At 29.1% G+C, this 26,679-nt stretch overlaps 1 protein-coding gene across 1 annotated transcript in view; it reads left to right on the top strand.

The window, feature by feature from the left end:
* The window catches only part of LOC129976024 (voltage-dependent T-type calcium channel subunit alpha-1I-like), a 154,961-nt gene that overhangs the window by 29,296 nt on the left and 98,986 nt on the right, over positions 1 to 26,679 (top strand). The window contains exons 2-5 of the mRNA XM_056089362.1: positions 1,881 to 1,978; positions 4,493 to 4,664; positions 8,740 to 9,025; positions 13,147 to 13,239. Of these exons, the coding sequence (XP_055945337.1) occupies positions 1,881 to 1,978; positions 4,493 to 4,664; positions 8,740 to 9,025; positions 13,147 to 13,239 (649 nt within the window). The remainder of the gene's footprint in view (positions 1 to 1,880; positions 1,979 to 4,492; positions 4,665 to 8,739; positions 9,026 to 13,146; positions 13,240 to 26,679) is intronic.

The raw sequence follows: 26,679 nt of genomic DNA, 5'->3' as shown, positions 1-26,679 counted from the left end.
CATTTATCAGGAAAAAAAATAATGAACTGCATTATTTTTGGAAGTTTATACAAAATATCATTTGAGGCACTAATACTTCCCAAAATATTCAATAACTCTAACAACATACAACGTTTAAATTATATGGTTCTTTTTGATAAAGTATCATAAATATATGTCAAATAAAAATGCTTTAAAGAATATAAGTTAGAGATACGAATATTCATTTAATTATATAAGGTTTATTAAATTTGATTAAGTCTCAGAGATATTTTATAGGTTTAATCTAATCATAACCTAATATCCAAGTGCAAATATAAACATATATTTGAATGTGGAAAAATGTCCTAAATGGCAAAACGAGGTATATTTTGTATTTCTTCAGTAAATAAAGATGCTGCTTAAAAAATAAACTAATCATTCTTTTTACCCGGTTTTATGGTCATAGTAAAATATTTTTAGTGCATTAAGAATAAAACAAAATTCCACTTATCTGCATTCAAAATTAACCAACTTATGAAGTTTCGAATATTAATAATTTAGATCATTTCAGTGGCTACCTCAAGGAAAATTTTCCTATAAATGAAGCATGTGTGTGTGTGTGTGTGTGTGTGTGTGTGTGTGTGTGTGTGTGTGTGTGTGTGTGTGTGTGTGTGTGTGTGTGTGTGTGTGTGTGTGTGTGTGTGTGTGTGTGTGTGTGTGTGTGTTAAATATACTATATTAAAATATTAGCAATTGGATAATTATAATTATATAATTAATTAAATTTATTATACACTAAGCTGTTTATTTATTTACTGAATATCAAAAAATAATTCTTCACTTCATTTAGTCATTTTTACATTTGCAAGTACATGCCTGTCTCTAATGTTTAGAAATTAGCTATTAAGCAATGATTAGTGTAAAGATCCGTTTACGATAATCTTAAAGGAGCTTCCACACATAACATATATTGATTAAAAATATCAAACATAAGGCTTATATCCATCTGGATGCTTCAAATGGAATAAAAATGTGTGAGCGTTCAAATAGTAATGAAATTTATAACTGAACTCATCTGCAGCTCCCTGTTTAACAGAAATTGAGAGAGCGTTAGAGAAATATTTAGAGTGATGTTTAAAATAAAACGAGAGGTCAACGGTGCAAGTATTTGGAACAAAAATGCAAGTTATATAAAATTATTTGGAACAAAAATATATTTCTATTATATTTTCATCCAACTCTATATAAAATAAATATATTTTCTTTCTATTCAGTACAACAATATAATAACATAAATATTCTAAGAAAAAAGGATGTCGTTCTTGCAGTCAACTGAAATAGACAAAAAGAAACGTATTTATGAGTCCTAGGAAGAAGATTTTATATCATTTTTCTGGGTTTTTTCCCCTTCTAAACATATCTTAAAAGTTTCTTTTGCAATAAAATAATACTAACAAAATATCTCAGTGATCTATACATCTATCAATAAAATCATATATTATTTCCTTTGATCATATATTTATTTACCTTGTTTATGTGAGTTTCTCTAGATAGAAATTCTTATCAAATACCTTTAGTGTACATAAATGCTCTTCAAAATGAAATGATTTAATGAAAACTTTTAAGGGTTGTTTTTTTCAAATTAGAAGACATTATGATCAATCAAAAATAATCTGAAGACATTTTTTAAGTTAGATCATTTTGCTGGATTCTGTTTTCGAGCAAGTTGAAGCTAATCAATACTGAATAATTTTATATGAACTAATTACAATAAATAAGAAAGAATTTTAAAAAAAACTATTGATATGTATCAAAGTTTCTAATTTAATGTTTCATTTCATTAATTAAACATACTTTACAATTTATTTGCTTTTTTAACCCTTTATTTTTACTGAAAAAGTTTTCTTTTAATGTTTCAGAGCTTTAGAATACTGCCTTGATGTTGGAAATATTAATCTTTCTGCGATTAGGACAATCCGTGTACTTAGACCGCTCAGGGCAATCAATAGAATACCAAGTAAGTGAGAAATGCCATTGTTTTTTCCAATTTCCCTTTTTCTTTGGAGTTGTCTTCTTTTCTCTAAAATAGTTAGATCGATCAAAGGCCAAGAGTAAAAATCTCATTCTTTTTCCCTGTTACTTTTTTTTGACAATATTTCTTTCTTTTTCTTAAATCTTTTGGTCAATAGGATCCTGCGAAAGTGGAATTCTTCGTAAAGTTTTCTTTTTGTTTCTGTTCCAAAGTTTTTGATCTCAAACCTTTACGGACAGTAAAATATCAAAGTGAGAATTCTATTCCCAGTTTGGAGTTCTTATATTTCTTTTAAAGATTCTAGTTCTTGAAGGAAAAGAAAGAAATTCAGATTAAGTACAGGGAATAAAATTTTTGAGTTTATGAAACCAAATTTTTGTCTATATGCAAACTAGAATTTAAAAAATAATAGATAATGATATAGGAAAAATTAAGGAACTCTTCATAACTTACTAGATAAGCAAGACAGCTCGTCGAACTTATTCCAAAAGAAAAGGTATTTGCTAAAATTAAAAGGCAAATGCATTTTTTTTTTTTACTCAAGCTAAACTGATCGAAATATTTTTCAGAAAAAGACCTAATATTCACAACACAAATTCAATCTCTGTTTCTAAAAAACAAATGATACATCAAACGCATATCGTTAAAAAAAATGCATCTCTTAAGCATCGACTAACAACATTATTTTCTTTTCGGATTAGATAGAATTTATTCGTAACGAAAGAACGAACCATTTCTGTTCAGTATTAAAATGTTCGCTTCGTATGCAAAAATAATTTGTTTAAAGTGCAGTGTTGTTTCAGGAGCGTAGATAAATTCTTATCTCGTCAACTAAAAGAAAACATTTTCCCATCCAATGCATTTATGAGACATTGAGCTGATACATGCTGAGAGAAATGTTTTCTCAATATGTTAAATGTCCTCATCTTCCGTTTTCTTTCATCCATGTTAATGAATATACTCATATTTTCTGCTTCAAATACATAACTCCAAGTTCTTTCTCACTGAGCATACAAATTTTCTCATTGAAGCCCTTATTAAATATTTTAGTTATTCTTTTAAAGGATGTAGAATAACAGAGTTTAGGTCAGCATGCAATATTTGAAAAAGGATCTTAAATCATTTATTAGGCACGAATGAAATAAAATTCCTGTAATACATATATTAATTTTTTTTTTTTTTTGTTACTTCTTTATATTCCATGGACAGTTTTACCAATAGTGAACAATATTTGAAATAAGGTTTTGATTGAGGGACAAACAAATTTTATCTTTTCTCACCTTTTTATTTATTCAAAGCCATTTCCTTTCATACGTTAGCATTTTAGATATGAAAGTGAGAAAATCCTTTTATGGATTTAATTAATATATTAAAAGCTGCGAATCACTATCTATTAGTACAAAAACTTTACAATTTGTAGAAATGCTATTTTTATAGTGAAAAGCTATATTAATACCAAAATATAAATATTTTAGAAATGATGTCAAATCTTGGTTTATCATATTGATATTCATCATATTGATTTTAATCATAATCATATTTATTTAATTTAATCATATTGATTTTAATCATAACCATATTGATTTAATTTAATGATATTGATTTTAATCATAATCATATTGAGTTAATTTAATCATATTGATTTAATTTAATCATATTGATTTTAATCATAATCATATTGAGTTAATTTAATCATATTGATTTAATTTAATCATATTGATTTAATTTAATCATATTGATTTTAATCATAATCATATTGATTTAATTTAATCATATTGATTTAATTTAATCATATTTATTTTAAATATCAAAATATACAGCTAAAAGTAACTTAGTTAGAAGAAAAGAAAATAAAGAGTTAATTTTGTTTTGTTTTGTTTTAAAATATCATTTCCGTAACAAGAAACTTTGTGACTATCAATATATTACAGTATATAAAAAAAGTTGCGTAAGAAATATAGATACCTATCTCATTTTTAATAATTTCATTAACGAAACAAGATTTTTTTAATCAATAATGAATATTTTTATTTATTCATTTTTTTAAAAAATTGGTACAAACATATGACTGCATATTAATACCTTATGTAACAACAAAAAGATCTTTCGTTCGTTTCTATTTCTTTTTTATCTTAGTCACTTTTAACTCTATAGTGATGGTATTTTTTTTTTTGAGTTTGTATTGAATTTTTTAATAAATCAATCAACCATCTTCAAATCGATATCTCTTCATTTTATTTAAGGCATCGTAATGGCATCAGTATTAAATATTTCAGTTTTTAAATTTGATAAAAAAATCAGCTGAAAATTTTATTTCTCTTTTACAAGCAAATTTATGTGTAAATACAATTGTCTCCTTATTTTAAAAAAAATATATTTATATTTGAAGAAGCGCGAAGAGATAAAAATTTCTTTGACTTTTTATTTGTGACTTGTTTCCTTAATGGTATCATTTCACGCATTTGAGATATGAAACTGCCTTTCTTTCTCTCTTCACAGGTATGAGAATCTTAGTCATGCTGCTTCTCGATACGCTTCCAATGCTGGGGAACGTTCTACTCTTGTGCTTTTTTGTGTTCTTTATTTTCGGCATAGTGGGAGTGCAGTTGTGGGCTGGCCTTCTACGACAACGGTGCTATATAGATCTTCCTAAAAACGTTTCTTACCCAGAGTAAGTGTCACCTACTTTCACATCCACGCATTCACCAAAGTTTTTCTGTAATATAAAAGGAAAAAAAGAAAAACATTTTAACGATTTTTTCAGTCTGCAAAAATTAGTTTTATGCTATGAAATCAGAAATGTGTTCCTCATGTCAATAGTACTTTTAAAAATTAAAAGGGAAAATTTCTTTACAAACAATGGATTTTATTTTCTATACTCTTTTCCAAAATGCTATGAACAGACGGCCTGGACTGCAATAATGCCACGTTCAAATCCATCAAACGAAAACTTTCTTTGGCCTGAATATGAAGTCCAGCTATTTAGCATTGAGAAAGCGGGCCTTTGTGATGCCATCTCGTAGCCTTAATATTGTCTGTCGCCAGATTGTCTATTAACCACAATTTGCTATGAAGCTTCAATTTAATTCTCAAGCGAAATATATATTTTAACGTGAAGTCAGCATGAAATTACCTAAAAAGGTAAAAAAAAAAAAAAAAAAAAAAAAGTCTATTAATCGAATATCGCTTTCGGCTTTGTGTTATTTAAAATAAAGGTATTGACGACAAAAATAATTTAAAGGATTAAATTCAAAAGATCTTTATTTAATACTAGCCGCTTTGGCGACCAGCCGGTTCGCCAATCTTAATGTTCGTTAAAATTTTCATAATTAAATATTTTATGCAATTCCAACTTTAATAGATTCTTCAGCAAAATATTTTAAAACTTCAAATTTTGATAGTCATATAATTCACTCATAATATTATAAAGGCCTTTAGTCATAACGTGATATGTATCCCTCTCATTTTCTGTAACCCCTCGTAGAATGTATGCTTTAAATTAAAGTGTAAATGATTAATCTGCAATTAATATAATAATATTTTTTTACTGAAACAAAGCATTTTTTTAAATAATATTATTACTGATAATAGAGTCACTGAGCGTTTAAACTTTATGGGCACTAAAGAATATCTTTCTTAATTTATGTAATATCTCAAGAATTTGTGAACAAAATTTTCTCAGATTCATCATGAACAGATCGATTAATTAACAATGTTTAATTTTAAATGCATCAAACACTAAGAAAATAAAATGAATCGTTTAAAATAATCGGTCTAAAACAGGTTTACAAAAACTACTTAAAAAACGATGTACTTAAAACTATAAGCATATACAAAAAATATATATAACTAACATAAATACAATTTAATTAAAAAAAGCATGCAACTAACCTAAAAATAATTTAAATCATTGAAAACAGGTTTAAAAAAACTACTTAAAAAACGATGTACTTAAAACTATAAGCATATACAAAAAATATATAACTAACATAAATACAATTTACTTACAAAAGCATGCAACTAACCTAAAAATAATTTAAATCGTCCGTTCATAACGGTTGTCATGGCAACAATCAGAACACAGTGCGCATGCGTGAATTTTCTTCGCCAGTTACGTTAACACAAATGCGTGAATTTTTCTACGCCAGTTGGGGTAACGCTATGCAGATTTTACATTTTTAATTTCCTTTATTCTGTGTTATTTTAATTCAAAAGTACTTCAGAATGAATCTGAAACATGGATTAATTAAAAATGTTTAATTTTAAATGCATCAAACATTAAGAAAATAAATAGAATCGTTTGAAATAATCCGCCAAAAAATATTAACCCTAGCCTCATTACTGTTGGGAGAAAATAAAACGGAAGCCTTAGTCATTTGGCGGTGGAGAAAATGGAAGATTTTTTTGGCGGAAAAGTTGGCGGTGGGGAAAATGGAAGATTTTTTTGGCGGGAAAGTTAGTTTTTAATTAATAATTAAAATTCTAATTAAAAATTCGAAAAAAGGAACCCCAGGTGCACATTCCCGACCTCCAAGGTATACATGTACCAAATTTGGTTGCTGTAGGTCAAACGGTCTGGCCTGTAGAGCGCCAACACACACACACACACACATTGAGCTTTATTATAAGTATAGATAATAACAATAACATTGTCTTCATAAAAAGTTCTATTGTTGTATGAGATATACATTCATTTTTTTTACAGAAAATCCATAAAATAATAACAATTACAAAAATAATTTTACTAAACATTTCAAATACCTTAGCATAGACTCATGATATATTTTTTAAAAAAAGTAGTTATTACCACATTAATTAGTAAATAAGTAAGCAAATACTGAATATCCATCGAAAAAAAATGTTAACTCCAAAGTTTTAATCACATAGTAATAATAACATATAACTCGTCACTGCCTTTTCCGTGAAACTCTTTATCTGATGACACGTCGCATTGACACATTTTATGCCTCAGTACCGAGAATTCGATCAAAACCTCATTCAGTCCACGAAAAAAAAAGACACCAAATCACTCCACGAGAAAAATTCTATTACTTAAAAAAGCAGCACGTGCATTTTTCTTTTTCTGGAGAGCCATGATTTAAGCCCAGTATCTCCAGCGGTACAAATACACCAGATGAAATATCGATCGGATCCTTCTGATAAACGACTTCTCAGATAAAAGAGAGCAGAAAACCCGCATTTATGGATGAATCGGAACAGGGTCCGACAAGAGAAAGATTGCGCCCCGGTCTTTTAAATTCAAACTCCCAGGAATTCGAATATTCGAGCGCGCCAACAAGGACCCTTTTCCGTTTAAACACTTTAAATTAAACGCAAAGGAACAATCGAATGTTTAACTTTGGAACTGCAGGCTCTCTTTTATTCGTTAAAATTCGAAAGTTTTGTTTATTGTGAAGTCAGCAGATAATAGAATAGAACAAAATCACCTTCAGGAGTACAATTCAAACCGTATGTAAAAAAGTTATTAAAATGATGTAGGTAAATAGTTTGTTAGGGAAAAATTTTTGAATAATTTTTTTAAAAGAATTGCTTGAAATTTTAACAGAAGCTACTTGGTCTAAATTAACTTGGGACTGTGCCTGAACATGAATGACGGGATTTAAATTAGCGGTTTCGCTTATATGTCGAATAAGCAATTGAAGCTTATATGAAATAGGTTGATAAAGATCTTGAAATTTAAGAGACATTTTTCACTTCCGGACTGCTCTAAATGTTAGGAAAAAATAGCATTTTAAATATGTTCATATAAGAAGCTTAGACGTGTCTTATTAATGCATTAAAATTGTAAGAAATTTACTGAGTGCTGATAAAATAATAAAGAGAAATAAATTTAAATGCATATGAAATTTTTTTTTATTTTGTAATATGAATAAATAACAATAATTCTTATATATTTCCAATTAAAATTTAATGCAAAATGTATGAGTATTTTCTTTTAATAGCTTTATATTATTAATAGCAAATGAGACTTCATTGAACGTAATTGTTGAATTTTGATCAATTTTCTAATTATGAACGAAGAGCTTCTAGATTTTCATCTATTATGGGAAAATCTCGAAATAATAAGGTTTTATTCTCTAGAAAATTATATATGCTCAAGAAGCTTGCAAAATATATCATGTATATTTATCTAATAAAATAGCTAGCTATTAAAAACAAAGCGATGTAAATTTGTATCCAAAATAGGCGTTGACATTTAAATTGTCTATCTAAATTTGTAAAGTACTCAACTATTTAAAATCTTTTAATAAACAGAATTCATATTTATTTTACAGAATGTTTAAAATATTTATTAAGCAAAAAGAACTCACAAATTTTCCTACTAGACTCACATGATAATAGATTAATTTTGTAATTATTGATTATGAAATACAAAGTAAAAAATGATTTCTCAATTGATTATTTCTATCAAAAAAAACTTTAAAATTATGTTTGTTACATATCTCTTTTAAATCTCAATTCAATCTTTAAGCTTGTAAAAATATTACTCTGAGAGGAAACAGTAAATTTGGATATCTTTATGATATTGTTAATTTCAATATAACTCAGAAATTCTGAAAAGAACTAATGTTTCCTGTTCTTTATTTGCCCCGACATTCATTTATTGGATTTTTAAACCTAAAGAAGGTTTTTCTTAAAATATTCTTGAAAAAGCAGTTTTGATGCACTGAAAAAAATTCTTAAGCTGATAAATACTTATTGTCAAACGACTTTTTTGTTTGTAGGAACGTGCCGCCTTTCTACCACGATCCAGATGACGACGAATCCGAGTATATCTGTAGCCTAGACAAGGATAGCGGTATGCACCGGTGTGTGGACCTACCCACTTACACGTACATGGGTAGACCGTGCAACGGAACTGCCGTACCTTTCAGTAGCAACTCCCCTTCTCTCACCTCCTGTGTGAACTGGAACCAGTACTACGTCATCTGCAGGGCCGGCAACAGGAACCCTTTCAAGGGTGCCATCTCCTTCGATAACATCGGACTCGCATGGGTGGCTATATTCTTAGTAAGTCTCACTCTTTTCTGCTTATGATCAAACTACTTTCTGCATGCAAATAAGGCAATACAGATTTGACAGAGTTATAAAAATTTTCCTTTTTTATATATATACAATCTGCGATATCAAGCAAAAACTAAAACACAGTGGAAGAACAAGATCCCATCAGTCAGCATCAAGAGAGCATCAGTACATTTTTAATGCTTGTGTTCTATATCTTTTCTAAAAAAAGCAGCTGCTGTCTAAATCACTGGGGCAAACTCGGTTGTTGACTGTCTCGAATTAGTAGCCGGAGTTTTCGAGACTCAATTCCATGGAAGAGCAGGCCGCGGTGACCTGGTGGTAAGACCTCGGCTTCGGAACCGGAGGGTTTCAGGGCGAGACACGATTCCACAGAAGAACCGAGGTTCCTGAAGTTGCTGGAATATTGACGATATATCGATCAGAAGCAAAGTTATGATATACTGATTATCGATTAGAAGCAAAGTTATGATTAACTTCTTCGCATTGTCACAGAAATTATAAAAAGCTGAGAGATAAAGCTAAGACGAACACATACATGTACTCCTAACCTTCTATCTTAACAGCAATAATTCCAAAAATGGCTACAATATATGTAATAATAAATTTTTTTGTAATCAAATAGGAAAAAACTCTTATATCAAAGTAATAAAACAAATTCTGTTTTGAAATGCTTCGCAAATGTAATATTCACATGGTTTTTCTCTTGTTTTTGCCGACGATACGCAGGCATTCTGTTCGACCATAAATCGTAAAAATTTATACCGATGCAAAAAGCGCCACCTGCCAGTAGGGCACTTGATTTATATTCATGGCGTTGGATCATTACAGCGAAAGGTGCCAAGAATATTTTTCCATCGATGGCCAGATGAAACCGTTCATAGAAGCTTTAAAAAAAAGAACGAGAAGAAAAAGAAGAGAGCAGTGAAAACCATCACAAAACATTGAGATGGGATGTCACTGTGCATCATCGAAACTATTCCTCCTATGCGAGGAATTTCGAAATTTTGCTTATACTCGCCCAACACCGTTCCGTGAAAAGAATGATAAAAGGGTATACACGTACGTTTCATGGCTGTTTTTATTTGCTGCGTAATCCCTCGAATTTTTTGAAGTGGTATTTCTTTTTCAATGTCTCCTTTCTGCATCTCGTACTCGGACATGCATGAAATAAAGTAATTAATCCTCCTGATTTTTTTAAAACATTTTTTTTAATAATTTTTTGAAATTTTTACTTCTGTCCTAATCGTCAAAATAATCATGACTCGAAATTTTAACGAATCTCTAAGCTTTGGACCTCACTGAGTTCAAAAAACACATATTTGGAATGATGGGAGACGGATAGAATTTGTTATATGGTCTCAACTCTAAATCTGTGTATTTTTATCAAATTTTGAATGATATACATTTAAACTGTTCGAATATGCTAACATGTTTAGTACAAAAAGAAGATAGATATTTAAAATTTGGTACACAAATTTATCATCTAAAATGTAAATATGTATCATATTTCTTACCAAATTCTGCCGGGGATTGACCGTCCGTCGTTCGTACTTTCACAGCCATGCACAGGCCGCGGTGGCCTGGTGGTAAGGTCTCGGCTTGTGAGCAGTAGGTTTTCAGGTTCGTAACCCGATTCCACCGAAGAACCGCCGTGTAAGGGGGTCTGTTGCACGTTAAATCCATCAAATCAAACGTCCTCCCGCTGGTGTGGTGTGGTGTGGAGAATGGGGTGCTGTCTCAGGTGTCGTCCTCGTCATCTGACCGCGGTTCAAAATGACGAGGTTGTCCCAAAATAGCCCTAGTATTGCTTTACAACGGGATGTTAATATAACTAAACTAAACTAAACTAAACAGTCATGCAAATGTAGTAATTTAACAAAACAATGGCTTAAATATATAAAATTTAGTATGTGATTTTTTTTACTACAATTGCAATTCTGTGTCCAAATTTGATTTTAATCTCTTTACAAAGTATTCAAAATACTCATACATTTTATAGCGATTGTGTTTTCGATTGTGGTTGTGAGTAATCGATTCATCGCCACTCATGGGCACTTACTGTAACAATTGCGCGCCAATGTCAAACGGTTAATAATGTACAAATATATTTATTGCAGAATGTGTGAAAAAGTTTCAAGGAAATCACTCCTCTCGTTTTATAAATTCTTTTGTCTATAAATGTATATTTTCGTGTATATAAATATATGTTTTTATGTTTATAAAAATGTGTTTTTGTTTATAAATATATTTTAATTACTTTAAGACAAATAAAGACTATATATATATATATATATATATATATATATATATATATATATATAAAATTTTATATTTATAAAGACTGTAATAAAATTAAGATTATAAGATTTTTCAATATAATTAGAAGTATAATTAGATTGTTGTCTTTTTAATTATGAGATTAAAACCTAATGAGATATCAAAGTTCTCAATAAAAAAAATTTAAGATAAAGACATTTAGGTGCTGTGGCAATGAGCTATCTATGTAATTGAAACTCGTTTCAGAAGAGATAATTATATTCTTTTATTATTTTAATTAATGAACCAAAAAACAATCATCGGAGATCATTTCACCATTTTATTCTAAAGGATCTATAAACACACAATCATCACAAACTGGCAGTGAGCCATCTACGAAATGAGTAGCATATACCTAACGCTACAAAATGTGTGCAGCATTTTAACCTTAAATGGAAATAACCCTTAATAATGACCATAAAACAATAATCGTTTGGGAAGGCCCTCCAACTACATAAATATGGGTCGAGAAATGATTAGGCCATCCTGACCTAGTATTTTGGATATCATTTGCAAGAAAAGTTCCCACTTATGGATATAAAAAAAGATGGTGATATGCCAAGTGGGATAAATATTCTCTCATGAATAAAAGTAAATATGGATAATTTCGGGTATTAAAGAAATTTGTTGACTCTGAAGAATTTGGATGGCATAAAAAAAAACTTTAAGACTATTATTTATGAACAAAGGCAAATTAAAAATCTTATTTACAAAGCAAACCGTTCGATAAATAGTTGTTATTATTATATTCTTTCTGAATTATGTTTAATACTTGAGGCTGATTTATTATTTAAAGAAATTTATTTCTTTTGCTTTTTATAACAAGAAATTAAGTTTATTACTCTGAAAAGTTTAATTGAAGTGCTACTAAATCAATTAAACAAGTAACGTAAAAAAATTTAATTCAATTCCTACTTAGGTCAAAAAAGAAAAATTTTATTTTAATTACTTTTTATTAAGTAATTATCAAAAAAAATTATTAAGCGTCAAAAATTTTTTGATTTTTGCAAGAATTGAACTCGCATTCTTCACCTTCAAGTGAAAAATATTGAAATCCGTGTATTTTACCGATTGAGCTACTGCCTGTTGGTTTCAATTTTCGTCACAAACTGCTAAAACACTATTTAAAGTATTAAAAATTTATTAATTTTAATAATCAATGAATTAATATTTGAAAAAACTGTATTAACATCAAGTGCCATCCCCTACAAGTTTTGAAAAATGTATTTTTACTTGAGTGGGTGAATAAAAAGTATTTTATTAACATTTGAACGAGATATATAAATATATATAGGAAGAGTGTGAACTAATAGTAAGAATTGAAAAAATAGACTTTCATGATTACAGAAAAATAGGGTTAAGTTCTGGATATGATGCTATTTCTGACGTTTAGCGAGGGAAACAGGGCTCATTTTAAATTTAAATTCTCCAACATTGTTTTGAAACCTTAAAATAATGCCATTGAAAAGTTAATATCTCTGAAGTAACGGATGTGAAAATAACTAAACAGAAGTTACATGAAATCAGAAATGTTTCATATTGTAAATGAAATCTTTGTTATCATCATTCCACCATTTACAATAATGAACGTTGTACTTAATCTTGTGAACGTTGTGAATGAATATCTGCAACGATAATACGAATTTTAAGAATAGTTTTTTTTTGTTTCAATAAAACATTGTGTATCCTATTTATACCGCATTATGAGTTTTGCACATTTTGAGTTATTTTAATAAAACTTCTCATTTCTTATCCATAACTAACGAGTTACTTCTTTCTCCTTTTTTCAGGTGATCAGCTTAGAAGGCTGGTCAGATATTATGTACTACGTACAAGATGCTCATTCGTTTTGGGATTGGGTTTATTTTGTCCTTCTTATTGTTGTAAGTAATCATTTCTTCCTTTTTTTAAAAGTTGTCTGCATTCATTTAAAATTATTTATAAAAATTGGGGAATCTAGGAAGATTTAAGGCGGGGTTGAAAGCAAAATGTCAAGTTTTTTCCAGAAAAAGTTGGCATTAAAAAGATAGGATTTTCAAAAGATATGATACACCAATTAAGAAGCTTAATAGAAAAAAAAATATTTAATATCATGCTTCAAAATTTAAAAATCTTTATAGTAAATTCTTAATTTTTAAAATTTCATTAATTTTTTGGGTATTATATCGGCACAGTTTACTTCGAAAAAGAATTAATCAAATTCTGATTAACATCTAATTAGTTTTAACTGGAATTTTATATGATTTTAGTAACATTAAAATAAATATCTTTAGTTCTGAATCTATAGCTTAGAACAATTAAAAAGGAAAAATCGAGATCAATATAAATGTAAATCTATTTACAAATTGGATTTTTAAATGAAGAAATGGCATGCTTTTGGAAAAGGGACTAAATCTAAAATAATTTAATGGTGATATATTGTGTTATATTTCTAAAAGCACTTCTCTCTTAATCTTTTCTGTTTATTTTATTTCTTAATAATGAAATACATATTTAAAATTACTGACTTTTAATTATTACTACGTTCTTTTTGTGTTAAATTGATATTATCCCCAGTTACGTCATATGCACTCTCTTTTATTCTGTAAGCGATAGTTTCATCATTTTAAAAACATTTGTAAGTTATTCTTAGAAAAAAATGATGTTATGAAGTTGAATCATTTTAAAAGGATATTTACTGTATTGTATGGAATTCTTATTTTTGAAATGTGTTCTCTTAAAGTTTATTTATTTTAGAAAGTAATTTATTTGTTGAAAAGACTTTTCCTCCATACTTTTGATCTTTCTGCATCGTAAACAGAATTATAAATTTGAATGACACAACTTCTAAAGAATGAAATTCATTTACTTTATGGTCACAAAGAGAATGTATACAAAGTATTGTTGTTAATAAGGCATTTTGATATTTTTCCATATAAAAGGATGGCATTTTCATTGAATGCAAATGCTGACGTCATTTCCTGTAGGACTGAACCTTAAAAATCCTGGTATTATTTCATTTTAACAGAGTTTTATTAAATAGAAGAACAATGAAATAATAAACTTGTGAGAGCTGCATTAATAAAATGCCAAACACATAATCGAGAACAAATTGTAATTAAATTACAATTGTGTAATTTTCCCTATGCGTAACTATACTAAAAACCTATATCCGAGGAAGTCTTTAAATCATCTATAGAAAGAGTATATAAGAGAAAGAGTATATATAGTATATGTCTATAGGAAGAGTATATAAATGAGGTATTTTGTAGATAAAAGTATTTCTAGATAAAAGTATGACTTTTTTTTTATTTAATACAGATATTGACATCATTTACTATAAGGATGAATACCTTTGAAAACAGGGAGGCATTTCGTAAAGAGGGAAGCATAAAATTCCTTATTTTGAAATACATTCGAAAATAATTATAAAGACTAGACAGAAATTCAAAATTCCAAACAGGAAATTGTAAATTTCAAAAGCAAAGAAAGCAAGTTTATGAAATTTTCCTACATCATATTATATTTTGCAATAAAAAATTTCAATATTATATTCAGATATACAATAACTAATCCAAAACCGAATTTAAATTGATAATTAAGAAAACCAACTTCCAATAAGTGTAAGCAAATATTAAGATGGAAAAAAAAACTTTCCCTGTATCTTTATAATTCGATAAGTTTTCTGTTTAATATTATTTGTCACATTGCATTAAATATGAGCAAGAAAACACCGCAAGAAAATCACAGCGCAAAAACCATTTTTGAAAATTTTAGTAACTTTGAATCTGGGCAAGTCTTTTCTGTGTTTGCTCATGTGGAAGACTTTTTTCTTTCCTGCTTTTAAAGTTCAGAATCTTTTCTCCCGGGGCTACTTTCTTGAGCCCCATGAGATATCTGGATCCTTTCAAGCGAATAACGGTCCGACTTTTATCCAGACTAATATGTTTATATGTGAAATAGCATTGTCTTTTCAAAAGGCATGTTTCATAAACTTGAGGTTGAAAACGCTTCAATTGCTTTTCTTCTTTGGAAAAGCAATCTTTTTTTGGTTTTTGTCATGGGAAGAAAGAAAAATGCTTTTAAATGTTAAGAATAATAGTTTTGTATTCTGAAAATAATTTGTTAATCGTTGTAGTGACTCTTATTTGTTCGTTGCCTATATATGTTTTATAATTATATAAAATTTAATGGTCCTGATTTTTGGTATTTTTATTTTCTCAAATGCAAAGTACAGAATGAGAAAGGATTTAATCGTCAAACAATTCGGTTTTAACATTTATCTACGTTTCAGGCCTTCCTAAATGCCAAAACTACATTTTTGAAATTATGCTTATATGTCCACTGATTCAAAAATGATTTGGAGTAGATGGGTAAAATGTAACTTGTAGTTTTAACACCAAATTTGAAATGAATCTTTTTGTCCGATTAAAAGTGAACACGACAACGGCTTGATGAATAAAATTTGTTGAACAGTTTTAGAATATAAATTGTACATCCTTATTAAAATTTGAAACAAAGCTGCCAAAGAGTTGGCCTTCTGTCATTTTGTACATTTGCATGAATGCTAACATCATAACTCCCCGATGCAATAATTTTGATAAATAAAGTTTGGTATGCTATCTAGTTTCTAAAATTGTGTTCCGTGTCATATTTTGATTCCAGTTATTTGAAAAAAAGGTTAAGCATAAAGCGCATATTCGATTTTCTTCTACGAAGCACAAAATGTTCATGCGTGGAATCTGACAATAAAAATTTGAGCATCCGTGCCCTTTAAGATCTATCACAATTTTTATGTGCGATGAGAGGGAAACAGTCTTATTGGGGAGTATTCAAGAAAGTTTTTTTTTTTTTTTTTTGAGGGACAGGGGGTACTCCCGTTATTATTATAATTATTATTATAATCTTTGAGTGAAAAGGTCAATTTATTTGTAAAATGTATTAAGTTCTTGAATGTAAATTTATTGAAAATGGTTAATTTAGATGTAAATAAACATCATATAATGGTTTTATATTTGAAACATATAATTTAGGTTGCAGGTACAAAGATAATTATGACCGAATTACAGTTTCGAATGCTTCGATGCGCGTTTACACATTCCTAGCATAACAAAAATTTTCTCTTAATATTCAAAGAAATATATTTGAAAGACTGAAATTATATGTCAACTTCATAAACTCTGAAATTTCATAATGAATGTTATATAACAAAAATTAATGTTATCTATAGAGAATTTATCATTTTGCAAGGATGATCGAAGTTTTTTTTTCTTTTTAAAATCTAGTTCAAGCAAAGTCAGAATCCTCATCGACATTCTTTCTATGAACAACTTCTTCTAAATATTTCGTGATTCCTTCAGAAACTAAGAAAACTATAAAAATAGATAGTCGAAAAAAGAATATAGAAAAATTCAATTTGAAAACAAGTCACTTTTATTCTTTTTTTCCAATGAAAAATATTTTATATCTGAAAAAGATAGGGTGAAATATAATGCAGGAAATAAAATCTGAGAGAAACAATTTTTTTCCCCTCGATTAGAACAATTTGTCGCTTTATTATACATTTTTTTAAAGTGATTTATATTGTATTATTAGTTGAAACAAAAACGTTTCTCCTATATTATTTTTTAAATTATCAAAATGTTTCTCCAAAAGCAATTCAGGATATTTTAAGATAAATAACAATAACATTTCAGGGTTTAACTATTTCAGAAAGAGGATTTTCATTTCTATTGTCCTTAAATATATATTTTTTCATTAAGATTATATAATGATCTAATCACCATCTAAATGAATCAGTAGTGATCTATAATAAATGAAAATAAATTTTAAAGAAAAAACCTATTTTATCTTGTTCGCAAAATACATTTAGCCCATTAATTAAAGAAATAATTCTTGATTTATAATGCAGAAAAAACAATTTAATTCCTAAGAAAATTACTTTTATTTTACCTTTTTTTAATTAATCAAAAAACAATTTCTAATGATTCATCTCAACAGTAAAAGCTTTTAAACATAACTTTGCCAGTTAACAGCTTTGGCTTTTATCTATGTATAAAAATGTATGACTTTTTTTCTAAAAATGCTAAATTGTTTTAAAGAAATTTAATCATTTATCAACGAATAAAAGATTCGTCCTTGAAATACGACGAGACCAGTTAAAGAAATTTTATTTATTTGTTTAACTTTATAAAATGCTGTAAAATGAAAAACTTATTGTAAATTAATGTTAATAAATTGAATCTTTAAGTTTTCGTGCGAAAAAAAAAAAATCTTTAATACTGTGAAACATGAATTCACTTTGCAGTTAAATGCTAATAATATGTAACATTTCTCACATTAAAAACTACTACTTGACTTTTTTAAAAAATATATAAAATTTCATTAGTAGAAATGGGACACAAGTAAAGAAAGATCATAAATTGTAACCAATGAACTGGAAGTCCGATGATGAAAATGAATTCGCGTGCAAGAGCTTAAATTTTGCTTGGCCATTTTTTTTAATGTATGCGCTGACAACTGTTAATAAAACTAATTATTTTCATATGTTTATTCTAGACTTTTTATAATCAATTTCCACTGGTCATATCTTAAACATATTGTATTTTTTTAAACATTTGAAAAAGTATGACTTGAGTAAATTGGATTTTCAATTCGAAGGTTACAAAGTGAAATTTTTAATAAAAAAGATCATCTACTTTATCTGATTATATGCTTTTTACATGGGTTTTGGATTAAAATTTTCGAGACATTAAACTGCATTTCATTTTTATAATTTTCCGGTATCATTTCATTTTTATAATGAAACTATACCCGAAAATATATTTACAAATAGCAATAATAATTTATTAAGAAATATTCAGTTGCATAGCACAATCTCTACAAATAATCAAGATAAGCGTGCGTGTGTGTGTGTGTGTGTGCGTGCGTGCGTGCGTGTGTGTGTGTGCGTGTGTGCGTACGTGTGTGCGTGCGTGTGCGTGCATGTGTGCATGTGTGTGTGTGCGTGTGATGTGTATCAATTACCTAATTTTAGGCGGTTTTTTTTTGGAGAGCGGGTTTATTGCCTTTGGACTGATTCTTTGAAATATTAATTAATTAAAAATTAAACAGTTTCTTTGAATTTTTCCTGCAGTAACTTCCGAAAACCGCACTGCACAAAAATGAAATTTATACCATAACAAAATTTAAAAGAATGTCTTTTTAACTATATCAATTTAACAGCCGTCGTACAAATTTTTTTTTAGGTTTTGGAAATTAAAAAGAAAATTATCTAATTTCCAACAATAGATGAAAATTTTTTTTTCAAAAATTTAAGCCGTTTTCTTTGTTTCATCAAATGTTTAATCATGAGATTGTCTTCCATTTTTCCAGTCAAAGAAAAAGTTTAGTTAATATATGTACTCTTTACAGAACGAATTATAAACCGAAGTGAACCGAATATGGCAAAAATTAGAAGAAAAACGAATTAGATAATTTGCGTTAGAATGTTGTGGAACTGGTCTCCATTAGAAAGGTTCATATACAAATAAACAGACTTAACTAAGACAATTAAAATAACGCTATTTTTATTTGATCGAACAAATTATCTTAAATTAATTTTAAACAATATTCTCTTCGAAGTAGCTAGTAGACAGAGGCAACGAGTTTGATAAGTAATAGAGAGATATTAAACGAGAGCTTACCTTTAAGACCATTGCTAACTATGGTAAATAATTTAAAATTTATATAATATTTGGAAAAAAATTTATGATCACTATTCATTGTAAGGTTTACACTAATGAAAAATAATGTTTCTGACTTTCTTGCGATCAAGTGAAAATAAAAGAAAAATGAGGAAATGTTAGATAAAATCTAACTGGGGAATTAAATTCTAATTTCCTCCTTTAACTATTTTTATTGACTTCTTAACTATGTGAATCTTAAACTACATGAATTTAATTTTATTTCATGTCTACGTGTTTCATTTAATAAATATTCAATCAAAACTGTTTTAGCTGCATTTTTAAATTATTTATTTAATACCGAAATGCTTCCTATCTTTCAGAAAACGATTTAAATAATTCCAACCATCTTTTTCTTTATTATTTTAGATTTAATATGTAAGGAGTTTTATCTAAATAGCTGAATTTCCACTAGAAATTTTTTCTACTCTTTACAGAACACAAAAACATTCTCCTTTTCTCGATATTATAATCGTATTTATTTTCCACTGTTTTATTCTTGAAAGAATTAGGATTTCATTAAAAATTTTCCAGCATTGAAGTTTTGTTTTCTAATCAAAAGAAAATTTTCTATTTCGTTGAAGTGAAAAGTATCCAAAATGAAAACACTTTTCTTATCATTTACAGATGATGACATGTTTATTTGATAACAAATGCAAAAAAGAAAATTTCAAATAAAAGTTTTAAGAAAGTGATTAAATTTGTGGAAGATAATTTATTTCCTTTCGTTATTTTTTCGATTATTTTCCGCTTATAAACAAGTGGAAATTCATCTGCTTATTTGAATTAGTTATGATTAATTGAGTCACTTATTTTTCTTTCGGAAAGAAAGGTGCTGTTTATCTTTATTATATTGCTCGTATATTTCAATTATGCTTTTCTGTAAATTAAATCAACCGCCTGAAGATTAAATAAACTGGTTTTGTTTAACGAAAAGATTAAATTACTTTTTTTAATATAATTGATGACTGTTTTCCGAAAAATTTTTAACTGTGTAAGCAGTTAACACATCTAAAAGAATTCGGCACCATCAAAAAATAATTATGCTCCTAATTTGTCACATTAGAGCGTATTGTATTTTCAGTCAGTGACATTTTTAATACTTTTTTAAAAACAAATATAAAGAGAAATAACTTTAAGACTTTAGTTTGCAAAAATTACAAATTTTTAGTGCATGTTGTAATTGCTGTTGTTTAGACTTCTGGCTATAATTCTAAGATGTAAATTAAATCTGTTAAATTGAGCTTAAAGGGACCTTTTAAACTTACTTATTTAAAATTTTGCGATTTGCAGTTTATTTTCAAAATACCTTTTTTATTTTCTAAACCAGAATAGGAAAAGCTGGGTAAGTTCCTTTATTTATAAGATTAATTTTCTCCATGCATTCCATTTTGAAAACTTTTATAAAGAGTATTACTCTGTAAACGTCACAATATGTAAAACTCCTATTACCCATAAAGCTTATTAAAATAAACGATCAAATCTTTCTAATGAGATTTAATCTAACTCCTTTTAGAAAATGGTCCATTTAAATAATAGTTTAGTTACAGATGCATTTTAACTGAATATAAAGCTGTTAATTATATTCAATTCATTGAGATATAAAGAAACCTGTTGTGATCTGGCTTTGAGGATTTCACCAGTATGAATATAAATTATTATTAACTATTATAGATTATAAGAATTCCAGTGAATTATGACATTTATTTATTAATAATTACTGTAAAATATTTTATAATGATGAAATTATTGTCTTTTTGAGCATGAATTATCAAATTAACGGACTGGTCATTCGGAACTTGATGGCCAAGCCGATCAATCATTCGATATTAGTACCAAAAGAATTTCCTGAAAGAAAGTTTCGAAAAAGAAAGTGAAAAATACCTTTTATCTGAACTAAAACAATTTAAGCTACTGACGATAAATTAAAGTCTCACAAAAGCAATGTGCGATTGTAAAAAGATAAAGAAAGAATTATGCATAGAATATCTTTTTATCTGTACTATGGATTTTGCTTATTCGTTTTTTTTTTTCGTTGCTAATTTTTTTACTTAGATAGCTACTTCTGTGTATTTGGAATTAAAGCACACAGAATGAAACATTGAAAATTGAAAGCAGCATTGAAAGCATAAACAAAATTTTCTTAATTGAAGCTTACTGATATTAGTAGAAATATATTAGTAAAATAAAAATATTTCATAGAAATTATTTGAGAAATTGCCTCGATCAACTGACAGTAAGCTTAGGATAAGAAAGTTTACTACTGCACAAGCCTCAGAGATTTAGGACATGAGGTATGGAAATTATTGCTTTTTGATCGCTCAGATTATTGTAATGAAAGCTGCTGAAAACATCGTTTCTCAATTTTAGCGTGATGATGTTTATTGACTGGCATAATCTCTGCAAAGCAAATTTAAGCCTTTTATGGCTTTAGGCAGTGTGCGTTATAAGACATGTTTCATAACTGGTTAATTTAATTTCATATTTTTACTTAATCATTATGATAATAATTTGTTTAAGTTAATATTATACAGGGTGTTCATTAATTATTGTCGGGGTTTCCGTACCTCATAACTTTCGAATAAAAAATATTACGCAAAAACCGATTACGTATTCGTAAATTACAACTCAAAGAATTTTATTAATGATATTAAAGTGTAAAGCTTGCACAATTTGCATTTTTTAGGCATTCAGCTGAAGGCGATTATATATTCGTAAATTACAACTCAAAGAATTTTACTTGGCAACAATGCGATCTTAGCGCATTTGCTTTACACTTTAATATCATTAATAAAATTCTTTGAGTTGTAATTTACGAATTCGTAATCGGTTTTTGCGTAGTATTTTTTATTCGAAAGTTATGAGGTACGGAAACCCCGACAATAATTAATGAACACCCTGTATTTTAGTAACTATGAAACGTATTTATTCTACTTCATTTATTACGATTCAAGACTGCGCATCTTCTGTGTTTATATACAATAATATATAACTCTCGTTGTTTATAAATGTTGCGATAACTAAGCATACACATTGAAGTATATAGGAATCTGCAAATTATGACTGACAAAGTGATAATATCTTAATATTTCATAATTCATATATTCTGTTTTTTTATTATTTATTTGCTAACTAGACTAATATGTTTTTAATTGACTGCTTATGGGTTCTTATACTCAGGGTCCAAGTCAATAGGCTATTTTGCCTTTTCAGAAATCCGACCTAGCATTTGTATCATACATGATGTGACCCGTAAGCTGTGTTCAAAGTACTCTGCAATTCAAATTTTTGTACGTAGAGCTATCAAATTCAGTAGGAAATAATTTCTGGGATACTAGATATTTTCTAAAAACAGATTTCTTAAAAAAAATTAATTAGATTTTAATTTTATTAATATTTTATTATTCTCTTCGATAAATTTAAAGAATATTATTGTAGAAAATCATTTTTATACCATTTTAAAACTCGAGAAACAAGTCTATAATATATTGGCTTATATTATTAGAACAATATGCTTTAATATTTACTCAATAGCAGTATGCTATAGAGTAAGTATTATATATATATATATATTAAAAGAAAAATAAAGATAAACGAATCAAACTTAAACATTATATTGATTCAATATTTCAGACTAGGAGTTCATATCTCCTTTAATTTTTCTTTCTCTTCTGACTACAATGATAGATATAAGGCAAAGACAGAGAATTTATCTTCGATCAAAATTCGCCATCATTTTTGTTAGTTACAATAATCGGGAGTTGCGAATTGAATTTCTAAAACTCAAGTGATGTCCACGTTAAGAATTATATGTGTTCTTTTTTTATTGATGAATATGCAGAGGTGGTGAATCAGTGTTATGTGGTGAACCATTGTTTGATGATAATGGAGCTCAGCAGAAGTTTCCCATACGTTTTTGTTGCCAGGAACGGTCACTATTCGCCTCTTATTCTGGAAGATATGTGCCTTGAGAGTCGAACACTGATCATATATTGTTTCTTATACCAAGTGCAGGCTTTCAGAACACAGGAATCCAAAAATGGATCCACAAAACGTCAAGAATAGTGAATATGTGGGAAACTAGTTTTGTGTGCTTCGAATAGAGTAAAAATTACTTTTTAGGATTAAATTGCAAACAAACAAGTGAAAAACATTAATTTGAAAAATATATGCACACAAAAGTATAGAAGGGAGAAGTATTCATTTATTGTGTATTCCTTGCACGCTTGGCTCTTACTAAAGCATCTTATCTCCAGAGGGTAGAGTTTAGCTTAATGGGGCAGTCATTGCAGTTAATGACGAAGGAACAATTGCCAATTGCCCTTTGGCTTCAGAATGTATTTTTTTTTAATTAGATGTATGAGAAACTTAATGAACGTTTAAATTTTATATTGAATATATTGGAAACAATATTTTACGTATTTGGTCCAATAAGTGCTTTCAAGTTTGTGTTTCCATGTTTTCTACCTCTTTAAGGTTCTACAGAAATATATTTTGTGGAAATAAATACTTATTAACTTTAACATTAATAACTAAATATTAAACTAAAAAGCATGTAGTTTCATTCTACAACTGATTTCATTGTACACTCATGTCCAAAATTAAGGTCACAAACATAAAATCTGCGAAAAATGAAAAGGTATTCACTGCGTTGCCACGAAATTTGGCACAAAGGTACACTACAATGGAAGAATGAACATAGACACATAACGACATGGAAAAGATTTTAATTGGGAATTAAGAAACAGGGTATATCAAAAAGTGTTACATTATGAATCAGAGATAAAACATTTATCTCAGGGAAAGCCTGTCTAATATGGAGTGTGACCATTGTGCACTGTTATACGGCTTCACAACGAGCTTTCATACTGTTTATGAGGGTGCCAATAAATGTTTCGGGCAACAAATCCCATTCTTCCAAAAGCGCAGCTTTTAACTCTTGGAGGGTATTAGGAGAGGGGTTACGCTGTACAATGGCTCTTCCGAGACCATCCCAAACATGTTCAATAGGATTGGGATCCGGAGTCCTCGAGGGCCAGTTCATACGTCGAATACCCTCCTCCTCAAGAAAATCATCAACGATCTGGGTTCTGTGTGGAAGCGCGTTATCGTCCATAAACATCAAGTCTGGGCCAAAAGCACACCGGAACAACCTCACATAGGCTTCAAGGATCTCATCCCTATAGCGATATGAATTGACAGTACCCGCATCGAAGACGTGCAGTGGTGTACGACCGCCCAACTTTATGCCACCCCAGACAAGGATTCCTCTGTCACCAAATCTGTCGATTTCTTTTACGTAGGACGGATGATAGCGGGCTCCTCGCTCTCACCAGATGAAGTGTCACTCTGTGTGGTAAATCTTGACTGATCACTGTTAAGAACACGCCTCCATTCTTGCTGTGCCCAAGACGGATATGTTTGGCACCACAACAACCGGGCTTTTCTGTTGGATGCAGTCAAACGGACGCACTCAACTGGTCGCCGGGCATAAACAGCTGCTAGACGTCTGTATGCTGTTTGTCTGGAAATTCTTATTCCAGACGCAGCAGCAAGGTCACGAGCAAATTGAGGAGCCATTGTCAGCCTATGCCGTCGTGCGCTTAATGCCAAATTGCGATCCTGTGCAGGCGTCGTTGCTCTGTGAAGGCCTTGGCCGGCCTTCCTGGTTACAGTACCACTTGTTTGGAATTGATTCCACAACCTGGATACCACTTTCGGTGCCACTTGTAATCATCGAGCCACCACCGCTTGAGACTGCCCAGCTTCAAGCCTGCCAACGGCTCTCCATCTCAAGGAATCGTCTAAACGATTATGAGAACTCATTCTCACTGGAAACAGGTTAAGTTTTTTGTTTAATGCAATATTCATAAAATTGCAGGCAAAACTCCTAGATGTCTAAATGGTCAAATTTCAGTAGTTCCTCAAAAACTAATGCTAAACAACATTTTTTCCCACAACAAAGGTTAATATCGTGTTACCGGTCCTTCACAATATATAAAATATAATTTGTTTAAATTTTACTGGTAGTCATTTATAATTACATTGAAAACCACTTTTGTGACCTTAATTTTGGACTTAGTGTAAATTAACCCGAATATGTGTTTTTTTTTAACTACACAAAATTTATCTACCATGGAAAATTTGCTTGTTTAGATACAGAAATATTTGAAATCTGTTATATTATCATATATGAAATAAGATGACAGTATTTTTCAAATTAATCATTAAAAAGTGAAAAATAACATTTACAATTTCAATCATCTGATTTTATAACAATTAACTGGAAGAAAGATACATTTTTAATCTTACTAAATTTATCATGTTATCAGTACAATGAATGAAGTTAAGTTGTAAAAATGTTCCCAATTTCTTGAGGAAAGTAAAATAACAATATTTAAGGCTTCAACTGAAATCTGATTCTATAATTTTTTATCAAAAAAGTGTACTTTTAATAATCATGCTAAATTTGTCATGTCATCTTTGCAATGAATGAAATTAGGCTGCAATTTTCTTTTTAATTAATTCCTGGAATAAAGGGATGTACACTTTTAATTATACTTTCATATTAACTCCGCAGATGCAGAGAAAAATTAAATCTATGTTATTATTAAATATGTATACAATTAATATAAATGACGTTAATTTACAATATTGTTTTCAATTAATCACTTGAGAAAGTGAAAAAATAATAATATCAATTTTAAAAAAAATTAACTTATTAGCGATTTCTTGGATGAAAATGAATGGAACTTCTTTATGAGAAAGAAAGCGCCACTTAATGGAAGAATGAGATACATATATTCTCCTACGGGTACTCTTTTTGCCTCTTCTCTCATTTGCTGCAATGTAGAATGCCTGTGCCAGTGCTTCACGTAACACGTCTTCCCTGGAGAAATGAAGAGATCAATATTACGGAACAGTCCATTCCCATTCCTCAGTATGTGCTTAAGAAACGGGCCTCCTTTCGGAAGATGAGGATTTATATCGCAGTCTAGAATTACTGCTTACTGGCATGTAATGAGCTCGTCGAAACAGGGAAAATCAGAAATAAAAATGGCAATCTTTCGCCATTGTTTCCGGACGATTCCTCCCTATTGTTTGGAAATATTTCGATGGAGATGGAGAAATAGTTCGCGAATAATCTGTCCCCTTCGCAATAAATTATTCCCTTTCGGAATTCGCCGGAGATGGTGCTTCGGAAATTTGCTTTTGTGAAATCTTATTTCGATGGAAATCTGGATAGTAGTCATTTTGGAGCAGCTTATGAGTAATTATACGGGGAGTACAATTAAAAGATATCTTGAAGAAGTCGTTCACTTCTGCCTAGAAAGATTTTTGGAGTGCAGAATTCTCCCAGAATTCCAAAAAAGCAAACCATTAAAGTTTTAGTTAAATTTGACACTTTCAAAGCTTGTTGAATAATTTATCAAATTTTAACAGAAGCGAACATTCTTTCCTTTTGGGCTGAAAGTATAATGAACTAAATTATATCTTTAAAAGAACTAAATTCAAATGGATTTTACTTTGATGAATTAAATCTTAGAATATCTAAACTAAAACCAGTTGAAGTAATCCTCCCAAACATTTCATATACTGTCCAAGCAAGGTTTACCCCCC

The sequence above is a fragment of the Argiope bruennichi genome, chromosome 1, assembly GCF_947563725.1.
Source record: "Argiope bruennichi chromosome 1, qqArgBrue1.1, whole genome shotgun sequence".
In the NCBI taxonomy this organism is placed as follows: domain Eukaryota; kingdom Metazoa; phylum Arthropoda; class Arachnida; order Araneae; family Araneidae; genus Argiope; species Argiope bruennichi.
The sequence above is the reverse complement of the archived record's forward strand: the minus strand, read 5'-3'. Positions and strand labels throughout refer to the sequence as shown.